Raw genomic sequence first — 15,495 nt, 5'->3', positions numbered from 1 at the left:
TACATACGGATGACATTACTTTTTTCCCTGCCCCTATGCCTGCCCATTTGTTAATAGGCTAAATCTAAACTAATTTTACATATTAGTAATGACAAGATTAAATTGAGATAAGAACAGCGTGTGCAGCCTGAGGCAAGGAACAGAGCGCAATTTTTTTTGCTTCTTTCTCAAATCATCAATAGCCTATAGTCACATCATGCAGCCCATATATGTTTTGATTTCTAAGACATTCTAAGGGTTGTATCATTCACAACTAAAGTTGACGAATAATTCTAAATCTAGCGTATAGGACCTGTTTCAAGTTATCACTTTTATGCTCAACATAGCACACTCGCTCCGGAATGGGACAAATATCCTTTCTATTTTATTCAGCTAAATTTATATTTTTCTTACTATAAAATCATATAATATAAAATAATGTCACAGCATTTATAAGCATATCTTGTCTGCTAAATGAACAAGCCTACAGCCTATGGCATGGTGCATAGCCAAATAACATACAGTACAACTCATTCTGTTCTTCTGAAATACATTTTCTTCATATCATAGTGTTTCTTTAGACCTGCCTAAAATAAATAATGTATTTATTGTGATGGTGTATATTAAATTGATTTATTCTACTTTTTTAAATGTAGATGTTCCAAAGCCGCACATCAGCGGCTTGTACAGTGGGGAGAACAAGTATTTGATACACTGCCGATTTTGCAGGTTTTCCTACTTACAAAGCATGTAGAGGTTTGTAATTTTTATCATAGGTACACTTCAACTGTGAGAGACGGAATCTAAAACAAAAATCCAGAAATTCACATTGTGTGATTTTTAAGTAATTAATTTGCATTTTATTGCATGTATTTGATCACCTACCAACCAGTAAGAATTCCGGCTCTCACAGACCTGTTAGTTTTTCTTTAAGAAGCCCTCCTGTTCTCCACTCATTACCTGTATTAACTGCACCTGTTTGAACTCGTTTACTGTATAAAAGACACCTGTCCACACACTCAATCAAACAGACTCCAACCTCTCCACAATGGCCAAGACCAGAGAGCTGTGTAAGGACATCAGGGATACAATTGTAGACCTGCACAAGGCTGAGATGGGCTACAGGACAATAGGCAAGCAGCTTGGTGAGAAGGCAACAACTTTTGGCGCAATTATTAGAAAATGGAAGAAGTTCAAGATGACGGTCAATCACCCTCGGTCTGGGGCTCCGTGCAAGATCTCACCTCGTGGGGCATCAATGATCATGAGGAAGGTGAGGGATCAGCCCAGAACTACACGGCAGGACCTGGTCAATGACCTGAAGAGAGCTGGGACCACAGTCTCAAAGAAAACCATTAGTAACACACTACACCGTCATGGATTAAAATCCTGCAGCGCACGCAAGGTCCCCCTGCTCAAGGCAGCGCATGTCCAGGCCCGTCTGAAGTTTGCCAATGACCATCTGGATGATCCAGAGGAGGAATGGGAGAAGGTCATGTGGTCTGATGAGACAAAAATAGAGCTTTATTGGTCTAAACTCCACTCGCCGTGTTTGGAGGAAGAAGAAGGATGAGTACAACCCCAAGAACACCATCCCAACCGTGAAGCATGGAGGTGGAAACATCATTCTTTGGGGATGCTTTTCTGCAAAGGGGACAGGACGACTGCACCGTATTGAGGGGAGGATGGATGGGGCCATGTATCGCGAGATCTTGGCCAACAACCTCCTTCCCTCAGTAAGAGCATTGAAGATGGGTCGTGGCTGGGTCTTCCAGCATGACAACGACCCGAAACACACAGCCAGGGCAACTAAGGAGTGTCTCCGTAAGAAGCATCTCAAGGTCCTGGAGTGGCCTAGCCAGTCTCCAGACCTGAACCCAATAGAAAATCTTTGGAGGGAGCTGAAAGTCCGTATTGCCCACCGACAGCCTCGAAACCTGAAGGATCTGGAGAAGGTCTGTATGGAGGAGTGGGCCAAAATCCCTGCTGCAGTGTGTGCAAACCTGGTCAAGACCTACAGGAAACGTATGATCTCTGTAATTGCAAACAAAGGTTTCTGTACCAAATATTAAGTTCTGCTTTTCTGATGTATCAAATACTTATGTCATGCAATAAAATGCAAATTAATTACTTAAAAATCATACAATGTGATTTTCTGGATTTTTGTTTTAGATTCCGTCTCTCACAGTTGAAGTGTACCTATGATAAAAATTACAGACCTCTACATGCTTTGTAAGTAGGAAAACCTGCAAAATCGGCAGTGTATCAAATACTTGTTCTCCCCACTGTATGTGTGGAGGCCTGGAGATGCTACATGTGTTTATGTTAATTAACGGTCAATTACTGCAATCTATTGCATGACAATAACCAACTGACAACATTTCATGACTGCCACAGCCCTAATTGCATTGTTCTCTTTGTAGACGTTCAAGTTGTTTTCATATGTTCACATGTCCTATCTGTCGTGACATGACTTTCATCAATCTGATGACTGTTATTTATCGAATCAACTAACTATGTTTAATTATTACCCAATTCAATTAATCATGTAACAATTAACTCATTAGGAATTTGGGGCACCACGGAAGAAGTTGTTTAAAGAGTTACCATCTCCCGAATTAAACTCTAAAGGTCTTTACCTATCACATCCATAAAACAGTCAACGTATTAATTCATAACCTCTTATCATATCATTCTGAATGAAAACCCCAGCTTTACTTATGATTCAGCACTACACAAATTGGTTTAATCATTTATTTACAAGCGAACTAAATAATAACACAGAATAACATACAGTGTCTTGCAAAAGTATTCATCCCCCTTGGCATTTTTCCTATTTTGTTGCATTACAACCTGTAATTTAAATGGATTTTTATTTGGATTTCATGTAATGGACATACACAAAATAGTCCAAATTGGTGAAGTGAAATGAAAAAAATGACTTGTTAAAAATAATTCAAATAAATAAATAACGGAAAAGTGGGCGTGCATATGTATTCACCCCCTTTGCTATGAAGCCCCTAAATAAGATCTGGTGCAACCAATTACCTTCAGAAGTCACATAATTAGTTAAATAAAGTCCACCTGTGTGCAATCTAAGTGTCACATGATCTGTCACATGATCTCAGTATATATACACCTGTTCTGAAAGGCCCCTGAGTCTGCAACACCACTAAACAAGGGGCACCACCAAGCAAGCGGCACCATGAAGACCAAGGAGCTCTCCAAACAGGTCAGGGACAAAGTTGTGGAGAAGTACAGATCAGGGTTGGGTTATAAAAAAAGATCAGAAACTTTCAACATCCCACGGAGCACCATTAAATCCATTATTAAAAAATGGAAAGAATATGGCACTACAACAAACCTGCCAAGAGAGGGCCGCCCACCAACACTCACGGACCAGGCAAGGAGGGCATTAATCAGAGAGGCAACAAAGAGACCAAAGATAACCCTGAAGGAGCTGCAAAGCTCCACAGCGGAGATTGGAGTATCTGTCCATAGGACCCCTTTAAGCCGTACACTCCACAGAGCTGGGCTTTACGGAAGAGTGGCCACAAAAAAGCCATTGCTTAAAGAAAAAAATAAGCAAACACGTTTGGTGTTTGCCAAAAGGCATGTGGGAGACTCCCCAAACATATGGAAGAAGGTACTCTGGTCAGATGAACTAAAGTTGAGCTTTTTGGCCATCAAGGAAAACGCTATGTCTGGCGCAAACCCAACACCTCTCATCCCCCCCAGAACACCATCCCCACAGTGAAGCATGGTGGTGGCAGCATCATGCTGTGGGGATGTTTTTCATCGGCAGGGACTGGGAAACTGGTCAGAATTGAAGGAATGATGGATGGCGCTAAATACAGGGAAATTCTTGAGGGAAACCTGTTTCAGTCCTCCAGAGATTTGAGACTGGGACGGAGGTTCACTTTCCAGCAGGACAATGACCCTAAGCATACTGCTAAAGCAACACTCGAGTGGTTTAAGGGGAAACATTTAAATGTCTTGGAATGGCCTAGTCAAAGCCCAGACCTCAACCCAATTGAGAATCTGTGGTATGACTTAAAGATTGCTGTACACCAGCGGAACCCATCCAACTTGAAGGAGCTGGAGCAGTTTTGCCTTGAAGAATGGGCAAAAATCCCAGTGGCTAGAAGTGCCAAGCTTATAAAGACATACCCCAAGAGACTTGTAGCTGCAATTGCTGCAAAAGGTGGCTCTACAAAGTATTGACTTTGGGGGGGTGAATAGTTTTGCACGCTCAAGTTTTCCGTTTTTTTGTCTTATTTCTTGTTTGTTTCACAATAGAAAATATTTTGCATCTTCAAAGTGGTAGGCATGTTGTGTAAATCAAATGATACAAAGGAGTAAGAAATCATGAATATATTTACGTGTGGATGCCTTTGTTCAAAGTCTATCTCTGTCAAACCCAAGCCCTCTGGGAATGGGGGTTTTGGCTGGGTCTTCACTCAGCTCACTTGTAAGGCTCTGATTGTTCACAAGAGGTCACAATGTCCTTCTTCTTAGTTGTCCTGGTTTGTAGTGGAGTGTTTCTTCAGAACAGCTACTTAGCTGTACCAGTGATTGTCTGCTTTCCACCTTGTGTGGTTAGTCAGAGTTTGAACCACTTGACACACACAGCTGCAGCCTGGCAATGTTCGGGTCAAGTCTGGGAGGTGATCTTCTTCACCTCGTGTTGAGGTTCAACGTTCCAACCATTTTCAGACGTGTAGTGACCGCCTCACGTCTTTCTGGTCTAATGTTAATTTTGTTATCAAGGCTTTTTATGCACACTGGCCGAAGGGCGTTCCGTCATGCTGACACGCTCTCTGAGCTCCCTCGGGGCGTGGCTACTTACTTGTGCAAAGCTTATATGAAAAACAATTATCTCATTAGAAAATTAAAATCACATTCCTATCTAAACAAAGATGCATTCATCATTTTTCATATTATATACACAACGTATTGGATGAAAACTTGACAGATAAAGTGTGTATACTTTTCAAGTTACAGTATTTTATTGATACCATTCTTAATGACATCACTAAATAATAAACAATATGACATGATTTTTCTTTAGATCCCCACTGACCATTCACCACATTCTTATGTTATAAATATTGTTCCAGTATTCATAATTTGAACATTTGAGTTTTGGGCGGGAAAAAGTCTCTGGAGACAAAAGACATTCCTCTAGCCAATACTAGAGGGTACAGAGAGAGTCCTCTCCTGCTTAAATTTACGACCGGGTGTGAGGTGTCAAAACCGGCCCAGTGCCCTCCTCCCCTCTTCTGTGGGTGGGAGAGGCCTGGTTATTGTCAACCATTGCCAAGCTAATCGGAGCCCTTAGATCCTCACACAGGACAGTCATGACATATCTCAGCCTAATAGATTACACAGAATGTATACCAGCACACACCCAGAGTTCCTCACACCATGGAGACCACACTAATATACCCATGTTCATTTCTTAATGGAATCTCTTTATTTATTTATAGATGGCTGTCCTGGAAATACAGGCTAATGGAGATGCTGTTGTGTCCAAGGAGGCCATCACCAACGCAGGCCAGTCTCTGGAGGATCCTCTTATGAGAGTCAGTCTCACTCATGTTTCCATCCATGGCCCAAATATAGCAAAGCATCACAGTGGGCCAATGTACAAAAACACATTTGATTAAAACCCACACCTTATGAAATCAAGTTTATTGAATGTACATGTTAAAGGATCCCAACACACTAATTAAACCCTAACTAATACGCTACATAGCTTTGACCTTTGACCTCCACTCTCTCTTGCAGGAGTTTACTCAGTCATGTGTGCGTCATGAGGCCAAGCAGCGTCCCACAGCCCACGACCTGCTGTTCCACCGTGTGCTGTTTGAGGTTCACTCCCTCAAGCTACTGGCTGCCCACTGCCTCATCAGTAACCAGTGTGAGTATCTCCTCAGTCCTCAGCTCTGAAGCCCCAATGCACATGGCATGCAATCTGTGGAATGACAACTGCAATCTGTTTGGCATGACAATGAGTGGCAAGAAGTGGCATGATGGCACAAACAGAATGGTACCCAGGCTAGCCATTTGTGTGGGAGAGAGAAAATGTTTCCACGTCTATTTCCTTTTTGTCATGGGACAGCTGAAAAATACTGAAATCCTTTTTGGGATTTCATGGGATTTCTTTGGACGTCTGTTGTTACAATGGAAGTGGAAAAGTTGTTCTATTTAATTTGCTATATAACAAACTGGTGTGGCATCCATGTAATGCTCCCTTACCCCTCTCTCTTTGCAGACTTGCTGCCAGAGAACTGTGTGGAGGAGAAGACCAAGTCCTTTGACCCCAATGGTCTCATGGCAGAAATCAAACATGGCAACCGGCCTGGCGTCCAGCTCAAGTATTCCCATGTGTCTCCTTTGGAGCTGGACAAGTTCCTTGAGGACGTCAAGTAAGGGCTAATTCGATTCACCCATTGGGCTCTGGTCAAAAGTAGTGCACTATATAGGGAATACGGTGCGATTTAGGATGCAGCCTTAGAGGGCTGCCTTGGTCATTGCCTCTTATGGGCTTTGTGTAGCGTGTCTTTAAGAGATGGCCTTGTGGCCTCTGACTTCATTCTGACTCCCCCCTCTTCAGGAATGGGATATACCCCCTCATGAACTTTGCGTCGTCGCGTCCCCACCCTGTACCCCGTGCCCTATCCCTGTCCCACGAACAGGTGGAGACGGCGAAGTCCCCCACCCCTGAGCCCCAAGAGACAGAGAGCAGAAAGGTGAGGGTTAGGTGTGTGTCTGTGTATGTCTCTTTCTATTTGTTTATGTGTGTGTGTTAAGCCCTATTTGGACAGGATTAATTTTACTGGTGGAGGTCGGGTAATGTAATTATGTGCACGAGCACAAAACACCACATTCGTAATTCTAGTCCCGTGGGAATCTGCCACGTCAGTAATTTTTACATTGTAGGAGAGTAACAATTCCAGCCAGAATAACTACTAGGGTTTTTTGGCAAATTCCAAGGTCCTCTGATGATACTAGTTCCTGTGCGAATCGACATCCCTGTGTTTTGAGAGAAATGTCTGAGTTTGGCAGCTGTTGCTCACGGTTTGAGCAAGAAAACAAAAACTGATTTGATAAATTGAACGAAGTGCTGCGCATAAGATATAATGAAGGGCCTACATGTATCAACTTTCACAGTGAATGCTTTTATTTATATGTTTTGTGCGTATTAATTGAATATTGCCAAATGCATCAGTAAAAGATATTGCGCCTATTTAATGTAACCCTTGCCGTTAATAGATGGCCATGCAGCATACAGCTGACCTAAACTTTTGGAAATGATAAGTTCACTTTCTCATTCATAGCAAGTGCACTGGCACTGTTTAGCTCACATCTGAAGGATAGGGGGCATTTAGGATGTCTACTGCGGATCGCTAAAATATCCTAATGATTATGATCACACTTCTTCAATTCAAATATTATGGCGACACTATACCAAAGATGGTTTGGTATGGTTTTGAAACCAAGAAAAAAACCTCCAGGCTTCCGTCATAACTGTTAATTTATTGAAAAAAATGAAGAATTACAGGGGGCCGTTTGGAAAAAACGAATCCTGTTCGAATTGTCCTCTGGAATAACAGACATTCTGGGGTAATAATTACATAATCAACGTTCTCTAGTAATACTAGTCCCATGCAAATATACAATTCCAGCCAGAATAACCTACTGTTTTTCAGCAAACTCCAAGGTCCTCTCATAATACTAGTTTACCGAGACATTACAGCGTTTGACAGGTACTGCTCGAAGTTTGAGCAAGAAAACATAACTGATTTGATAAATTAATGCTTAAACAAAGTGCTGCATATATTTCATATGAATGGCCTGCATTTAGCAACTTTCACAGTGAATGATTGTGTTTATACGTTTTGTGCCATGGAATTAAAGTTGAACATCGCCAAATGTGTCAGTTTAATTAGGCCTAAATGTGGAATAAAAAATAATTGTGCCTATAGGCTTATTTAATGAAACCCTGGCTGTTGATGTAATAGGTAACTTATGACAAAGCAGGGCATCCCCGATTCCCCACTGAGCTAAACTTTTAGGAAATAGCAAGTTTATCATCCATAAAAGCATCTCAAGCAAATACTCTCCATACGCTCAAATCAGCAGGATGGGGGGCATTTTTATTAGGAGGGACATCTACCATGGATCGCTAAAATTATCATTATAATTTCACTTCTTCAATTTAAATATTATGGGGACACCTATATATTTGGCAGCCAATCACAAGTTATCATTGTAGCTTATTATCGTTTAGACATGATGTTAAAATATCTTCACGCCTAGACTAAAAACCTCCACTCCAGGCTTACGTCATAGACTCAATTGAATGAAAAAAATAATAATTACAGTATGGAAAAACGAATCCTGTGAGAATCTTCCTCTGAAATAATGCACATGCTGGGATAATGATTACATACAGTGCCTTGCAAAAGTATTCATCCTCCTTGGCATTTTTCCTATTTTGTTGCATTACAATGTCACGATCGTCGTAAGAACCGGACCAAGGCGCAGCGTGATAGGCGTACATCTTTTAATGAGTACTTAATACAATCACAAAAACAACAAAACGATACGTGAAGTCTAAAGGTTCACAAACACAAACCTATAAAGAACAAGATCCCACAAATAACTGTGAAAACAGGCTGCCTAAGTATGGTTCCCATTCAGAGACAACGAGCAACAGCTGCCTCTGATCGGGAACCACCCTGGCCAACATAGATCTAAACGATCTAGAATAAACACATAGAAACTACAACATAGAAACTAACACCCTGGCTCAACATAAAAGAGTCCCCAGAGCCAGGGCGTGACAGTACCCCCCCCCCCAAAGGCGCGGACCGCGCCAACTAAACCCAACAGGGGAGGGGCCGGGTGGGCTTTCCGCCTCGGAGGCGGATCCGGCTCCGGGCGTGACCACCACTCTCTTTCTCGCCCTCGTGGTCTGGCCCTGCTGGCCGGAGCTGGACTGAACACCGGTGGAGCGGATTGCTCTGGCTCCGGCGTGGAGCAGCTGACCAGTGCCGGACCAGGCACAGGTGGAACAGGCACGGACCGTGCCGGACTGACGACGCCCACCACTGGCTTGGTGCGGGGAGCGGGAACGGGCCGGACCGGGCTGACGACGCGCACCACTGGCTTGGTGCGGGGAGCAGGAACGGGCCGGACCGGGCTGACGACGCGCACCACTGGCTTGGTGCGGGGAGCAGGAACAGGCCGAACCGGGCTGGCGACGCGCACCACTGGCTTGGTGCGGGGAGCAGGAACGGGCCGGACCTGGCTGACGACGCGCACCACTGGCTTGGTGCGGGGAGCAGGAACAGGCCGAACCGGGCTGACGACGCGCACCACTGGCTTGGTGCGGGGAGCAGGAACAGGCCGGACCGTACTGGGAACACAGACCACTGGCCTTGTGCGGGGATCAGGAACGGGCCGGACCGGACTGGTAACACACCCCAGTACCTCTCGCCGTGCCTCTACACTCTCCTTCCCCCTCATGACCAATGGCCCCCGTAACCTGGTGGCCTCCTCTCCTAGTCCACAAACTCGCCCTGTAGCTGCCTCCAGCAGCCCCGTCATCCATGCCGTGTGCCCCCCCAAAAAAATGTATTGGGGTTGCCTCTCGCCTGTCCGACGACGGCACGGTTGGCGCCGTACCTCCTCTCTCGCCAGGGCTTTAACTTTTGCCCATGGCCCTTTGCCCGTGAACATGTCCTCCCAAGACCACCATTCGCCCACCTGGGACATCGCCAACTTCTCCAGTTCCTTACCCGGTGTCTGCTCCTGAACACGCTGCTTGGTCCTTCTTTGGTGGGATCTTCTGTCACGATCGTCGTAAGAACCGGACCAAGGCGCAGCGTGATAGGCGTACATCTTTTAATGAGTACTTAATATAATCACAAAAACAACAAAACGATACGTGAAGTCTAAAGGTTCACAAACACAAACCTATAAAGAACAAGATCCCACAAATAACTGTGAAAACAGGCTGCCTAAGTATGGTTCCCATTCAGAGACAACGAGCAACAGCTGCCTCTGATCGGGAACCACCCTGGCCAACATAGATCTAAACGATCTAGAATAAACACATAGAAACTACAACATAGAAACTAACACCCTGGCTCAACATAAAAGAGTCCCCAGAGCCAGGGCGTGACATACAACCTGTAATTTAAATGGAGTTTTATTTGGATTTCATGTAATGGACATACACAAAATAGTCCAAATTGGTGAAGTGAAATGAAAAAAATGACTTGTTTCAAAACATTCAAATAAATAAATAACGGAAAAGTGGTGCGTGCATATGTATTCACCCCCTTTGCTATGAAGCCCCTAAATAAGATCTGGTGCAACCAATACCTTCAGAAGTCATGTAATTAGTTAAATAAAGTCCACCTGTGTGCAATCTAAGTGTCACATGATCTGTCACATGATCTCAGTATATATACACCTGCTCTGAAAGGCCCCAGAGTCTGCAACACCACAAAGCAAGGGGCACCACCAAGCAAAGGCCCCAGAGTCTGCAACACCACTAAGCAAGGGGCACCACCAAGCAAGCGGCACCATGAAGACCAAGGAGCTCTCCAAACAGGTCAGGGACAAAGTTGTGGAGAAGTACAGATCAGGGTTGGGTTATAAAAAAAGATCAGAAACTTTCAACATCCCACGGAACACCATTAAATCCATTATTAAAAAATTGAAAGAATATGGCACCACAACAAACCTGCCAAGAGAGGGCCGCCCACCAAAACTCACAGACCAGGCAATGAGGGCATTAATCAGAGAGGCAACAAAGAGACCAAAGATGACCCTGAAGGAGCTGCAAAGCGCCATAGCAGAGATTGGAGTATCTGTCCATAGGTCCACTTTAAGCCGTACACTACACAGAGCTAGGCTTTACAGAAGAGTGGCCATAAAAAAGCCATTGCTTAAAGAAAAAAAAACCAAACATGTTTGTTGTTCGCCAAAAGGCATGTGGGAGACTCCCCAAACATATGGAAGAAGGTACTCTGGTCAGATTAGACAAAAATTGAGCTTTTTGGCCATCATGGAAAACGCTATGTCTGGCGCAAACCCAACACATCTCATCACCCCGAGAACACCATCCCATGATGTGGGGATGTTTTTCATCGGCAGGGACTGGGAAACTGGTCAGAATTGAAGGAATGATGGATGGCGTTAAATACAGGGAAATTCTTGAGGGAAATCTGTTTCAGTCTTCCAGAGATTTGAGACTGGGACAGAGGTTCACCTTCCAGCAGGACAATGACCCTAAGCATACTGCTAAAGCTACACTCGAGTGGTTTAAGGGGAAACATTTAAATGTCTTGGAATGGCCTAGTCAAAGCCCAGACCTCAACCTAATTGAGAATCTGTGGTATGACTTAAAGATTGCTGTACACCAGCGGAACCCATCCAACTTGAAGGAGCTGGAGCAGTTTTGCCTTGAAGAATGGGCAAAAATCCCAGTGGCTAGATGTGCCAAGCTGAAAGAGACATACCCCAAGAGAGGTGGCTCTACAAAGTATTGACTTTGGGGGGGTTAATAGTTATGCACACACAAGTTCTGTTTCTTTGTCTTATTTCTTGTTTGTTTCACAAGAAAAAATATTTTGCATCTTCAAAGTGGTAGGCATGTATTTCCTATTCAAACTCATTTTATGTATGTTTTCATGGAAAACAAGGACATTTCTAAGTGACCACAAACGTTGTGTAAATCAAATGATACAAACCCCCAAAAATTCCATTTAAATTCTTGGTTGTAAGGCAACAAAATAGGAAAAATGCCAAGTGGGGTGAATACTTTCGCAAGCCACTGTAACTAACGTCTCTAATAATACTAGTCCTGTCCAAATAGGACTTTAAAGAGAATAGTGCAAGTTAAAGTACGCTCATCACTCTAACACTGTGTTGGTCTGATGGTGTGTTGCAGGTGATTCAGATGCACTGTAACTTGGAGTCAAATGAAGAAGGGACCAAAACTCATGTGAGTTTGACTATCATCTTCTTTTAAGTAATGGTGTCAATGTGTACAACCCTCCCATGTCACGTGACCTTTTGGAGTTACCATAACTGACATAACATAAAAATCCATTCTGATCCTCATTGCATTTGGGCGATAAGCATATTCTGTGTTGATAAAATGTATTCCTCTATCCTGTCCTCTCCTTAGCTCTCTCTGTTTCTTAAGATGGACGACAAGCTCCATCGACAACTTAGCTGTGACATCCTTCCAAGTGAGTTCTAATGGACACTTTCATATCCATTAATATGTTTTTTTACATATCGTTGTATGAGGCTGAACTATTTTGGATTAATCTTTCAGCTGACAGCTCCAAAGACCTTGCCAATGAACTTGTTCACTACGCCTTCATAAGTGAGGTAGGTATTCTTGTCGCCTAATGTTATTGCAAATGGCCTTTGTCATTCTAATTGATATCCTGTAATGATCTAACCCTGTGTAACCCCATGCAGGAGGACTGTGAGAAGCTGGCAGGATTCCTTGAGGACGCGCTCACCAGACACAAGGGCAAAGCGCTGGCCTCTGGGACCACACAGTGAGAAGGGGCCGCTACGGAAGCTGGCCCACAGAGAGGGGCCTCGGGCATTGACCACTCAAACAGAGCAAGACAGGGGCAAGAAGGCAGGATCACTCAGCCAGGATCAGAGGGGCTGGGTCCAGTGAGGGTTTGAAGGATTGGGCCTGATGAGTGGTGATTGGGACTGGGCCTGATGATTGGTGGATCATCCCAAAGAGGGCTAGGATAGGCCAGGACTGAGAGGGACAGAAAGCATATCCAGTTGGATGACCCAGAGGCATCATGGCTGGTTAAATTAATTTGAATTCAATCACTTTTTGACAACACCCCTTTTGATTTGAACAAAACCTTCCATACATATTTGCCCATTGTAGAAGTGCTCAGAAAGTGACATTCAAGTGATAAAGGTGCTCAAAGTTGACTGATTTAGCAAACTCCACCATACCATGAGACATCCATTTCTTCATCACTGGAAAATATAATCAGTTGAGATTGATATAATTTAAAAGCTTACAAACAGGGTTGTGAAATATTTTATAATTTCTGGCAAAAATAAATAAAAATCATACTAATGTCATTTTTTAACCTTTAACGTCAATTTTATTTTCGCATATGTTGTAGCTCAGACCCTATTTTACATCATCTAAGGTTTTGTGTTAATGCCCGCCATCGGTTGAGACACAACATGCTCTTGAATAAATCAAATCACATTTTATTGGTCACATACACATATTTAGTAGATGTTATTGCGGGTGTAGCAAAATGCTTGTGTTCCTAGCTCCACAGTGCAGTAGTATCTAACAATTCACAACAATACACACAAATCTAAAAATAAAAGAATGGAATTAAGAAATATATAAAAATATTAGGACGAGCAATGTCGGAGTGGCATTGACTAAAATACGGTAGAATAGAATACAGTATATACATATGAAATGAGTAAATCAGTATGTAAACATGATTAAATTGACTAGTGTTCCATTATTAAAGTGACCAGTGATTCCATGTCTATGTACATAGGGCAGCAGCCTCTAAAGTGCAGGGTTGAATACAGGGTGAGTGTCATGTTTTGGCAGAAAAATGGGAATAAAATGAAAATGTCAACTTTCAAATGGTACCACAAAGATCATCAGAGAATGTTGACTTGAATGGGAATATTTGTTGTTTTAAATCTTTCTGAAAATCTTTTCTTTCTGACCACTTCTTCCATGGGCAAACATGCATGGAAAGTTTTGTTTAAATCAAAAGGGATGCTGTCAAAAAGTGATTGAATTCAAATGAATTTACCCGGCTGTGTTCAGCTATCCCACAATGCAGTGGAAGATTGATAAGTCCCCCTGCCTAAAAGGGCTGTAATGCCTTAAGATGTCATCATCCATAATGCCACTACTATACTGTACTGCCAGTAGAGATGTTTCCAATGATGGATGGATGTAGTGCATTCAAGAAGAACCAATAAAACAGCTATGTTTTTATGTTATTTTACAGTCTTTTAATTAATAGTTGATAACTCCAGAAATGTACATTTGGAAGTTGTTTTTGGAAAATAATAAAAGAAAAAGGCTCCCTAGTTTTATAAGCCCAAGCAATACCTACCGTAGAAATGTCTAGCTCTTAGAGAGCAAATTTGATGACAAAGATAAGAACCGTCCAACATGCATGGTTAACATGCTAACACTTAAGTTAACTTCATTATTTTTGCTTAGTTCTATGAACAGCATTAGCGTTGCACAGACCTCTTTTTCTGTTGACGTTTTAATGGTGTATAATGGTCTTCAAAACACACTCGCAGTGCATTCTACCAGTGCTTTGCTAGCCTGAATGACTCTCCATGCGTTAGTAGTAACGAGCAATGAGATGATGCCTCTCTTTTAGCCTGTAGTGCTCTTAAGGGTTTTCCCTGTGAAAGTGTTCTGTAAGCCAAAGACTTGCAAAGTGCCTGTGATGGCAACCCACTATGTACAAAACCCATAATACATAACTACACAGCAACAGAACGCAACTTCAGAATATGACAAAAACTCCAGACAGTCAACGATTCAGTCTATTGGGTTGGTGTCAACAGAATACTATACTTTTCATTTATTCTGAAAACCAGCTTGTGAATGTGTTGAGGGACCACAGCTTGTACTCTAGAAATGTCTAAATCCATTCTAGAAAATGAATTGCAGCTAAACACAGAATATAGTCTACTCCGATTGAGCCATTTCAGAATATGATTATGAATGGAGGGTTTTGTTAAATAGTAGAGGGTTTAAAATAAATAATGCCCAGAATAAAACTGATTTGAAAGCAATTCATTACTATTCTGCTGAACGATATAACTACTACAGTACACAACACAAAAAAGCATGATATACTTTCTGTAGGTTGAAGCTGAATTCTGCATTAGTAAATGTGTTATTTGGCTGTTCTGTCCACAGATGTCCAATGCATTCTAAAGCAAGCAAAAGTAAATAATTGATCTGTTGCAGTGGGATTTAATAATTTATGGATGCCTTTAAAGTAAAAAATAAATAAAAAATAAAAGTTGCTTTATCAATCTTAAACAGTATACACTGAGTGTACAAAACATTAGGAACACCTTCCTAATATTGAGTTGCACCCCGTTTTGCCCTCAGAACAGCCTCAATTCATCGGGTCATGGACTCTACAAGGTGTCGAAAGCGTTCCACAGGGATGCTGGCCCATGTTGACGCCAATGCTTCCCACAGTTGTGTCAAGTTGGCTGGATGTCTTTTGGATGGTGGACCATTCTTGATACACACAGGAAGCTGTTGAGCGTGAAAAACCCAGCAGTGTTGCAGTTCTTGACACACTTAAACCAGTGCGCTTGGTACCTACTACCACACCCGGTTCAAAGGCACTTACATCTTTTGTCTTGCCCATTCACCCTCTGAATGGCAGGCACACATACACAATATATGTCTCAATTGTC

The 15,495-nt window shown here is 42.7% G+C and overlaps 1 protein-coding gene across 1 annotated transcript in view; it reads left to right on the top strand.

Annotated features, from left to right (window-relative positions):
* LOC311102106 (nuclear receptor-binding protein 2-like) overlaps nt 1–14,032 on the top strand; it is a 75,365-nt gene extending 61,333 nt beyond the window's left edge. Inside the window, exons 10-17 of the mRNA XM_084143335.1 lie at nt 5,469–5,564; nt 5,770–5,902; nt 6,257–6,410; nt 6,599–6,734; nt 11,951–12,004; nt 12,191–12,254; nt 12,344–12,399; nt 12,493–14,032. Coding sequence (XP_083999461.1) covers nt 5,469–5,564; nt 5,770–5,902; nt 6,257–6,410; nt 6,599–6,734; nt 11,951–12,004; nt 12,191–12,254; nt 12,344–12,399; nt 12,493–12,579 — 780 coding nt within the window. The 3' untranslated portion in view covers nt 12,580–14,032. The remainder of the gene's footprint in view (nt 1–5,468; nt 5,565–5,769; nt 5,903–6,256; nt 6,411–6,598; nt 6,735–11,950; nt 12,005–12,190; nt 12,255–12,343; nt 12,400–12,492) is intronic.
* The last annotated feature ends 1,463 nt before the right edge of the window (nt 14,033–15,495 follow it).

The sequence above is a fragment of the Coregonus lavaretus genome (assembly GCF_964263955.1).
Source record: "Coregonus lavaretus genome assembly, chromosome: 2".
NCBI classification, from domain to species: Eukaryota; Metazoa; Chordata; class Actinopteri; order Salmoniformes; family Salmonidae; genus Coregonus; species Coregonus lavaretus.
This window is presented reverse-complemented; position numbering and strand designations above follow the sequence as displayed.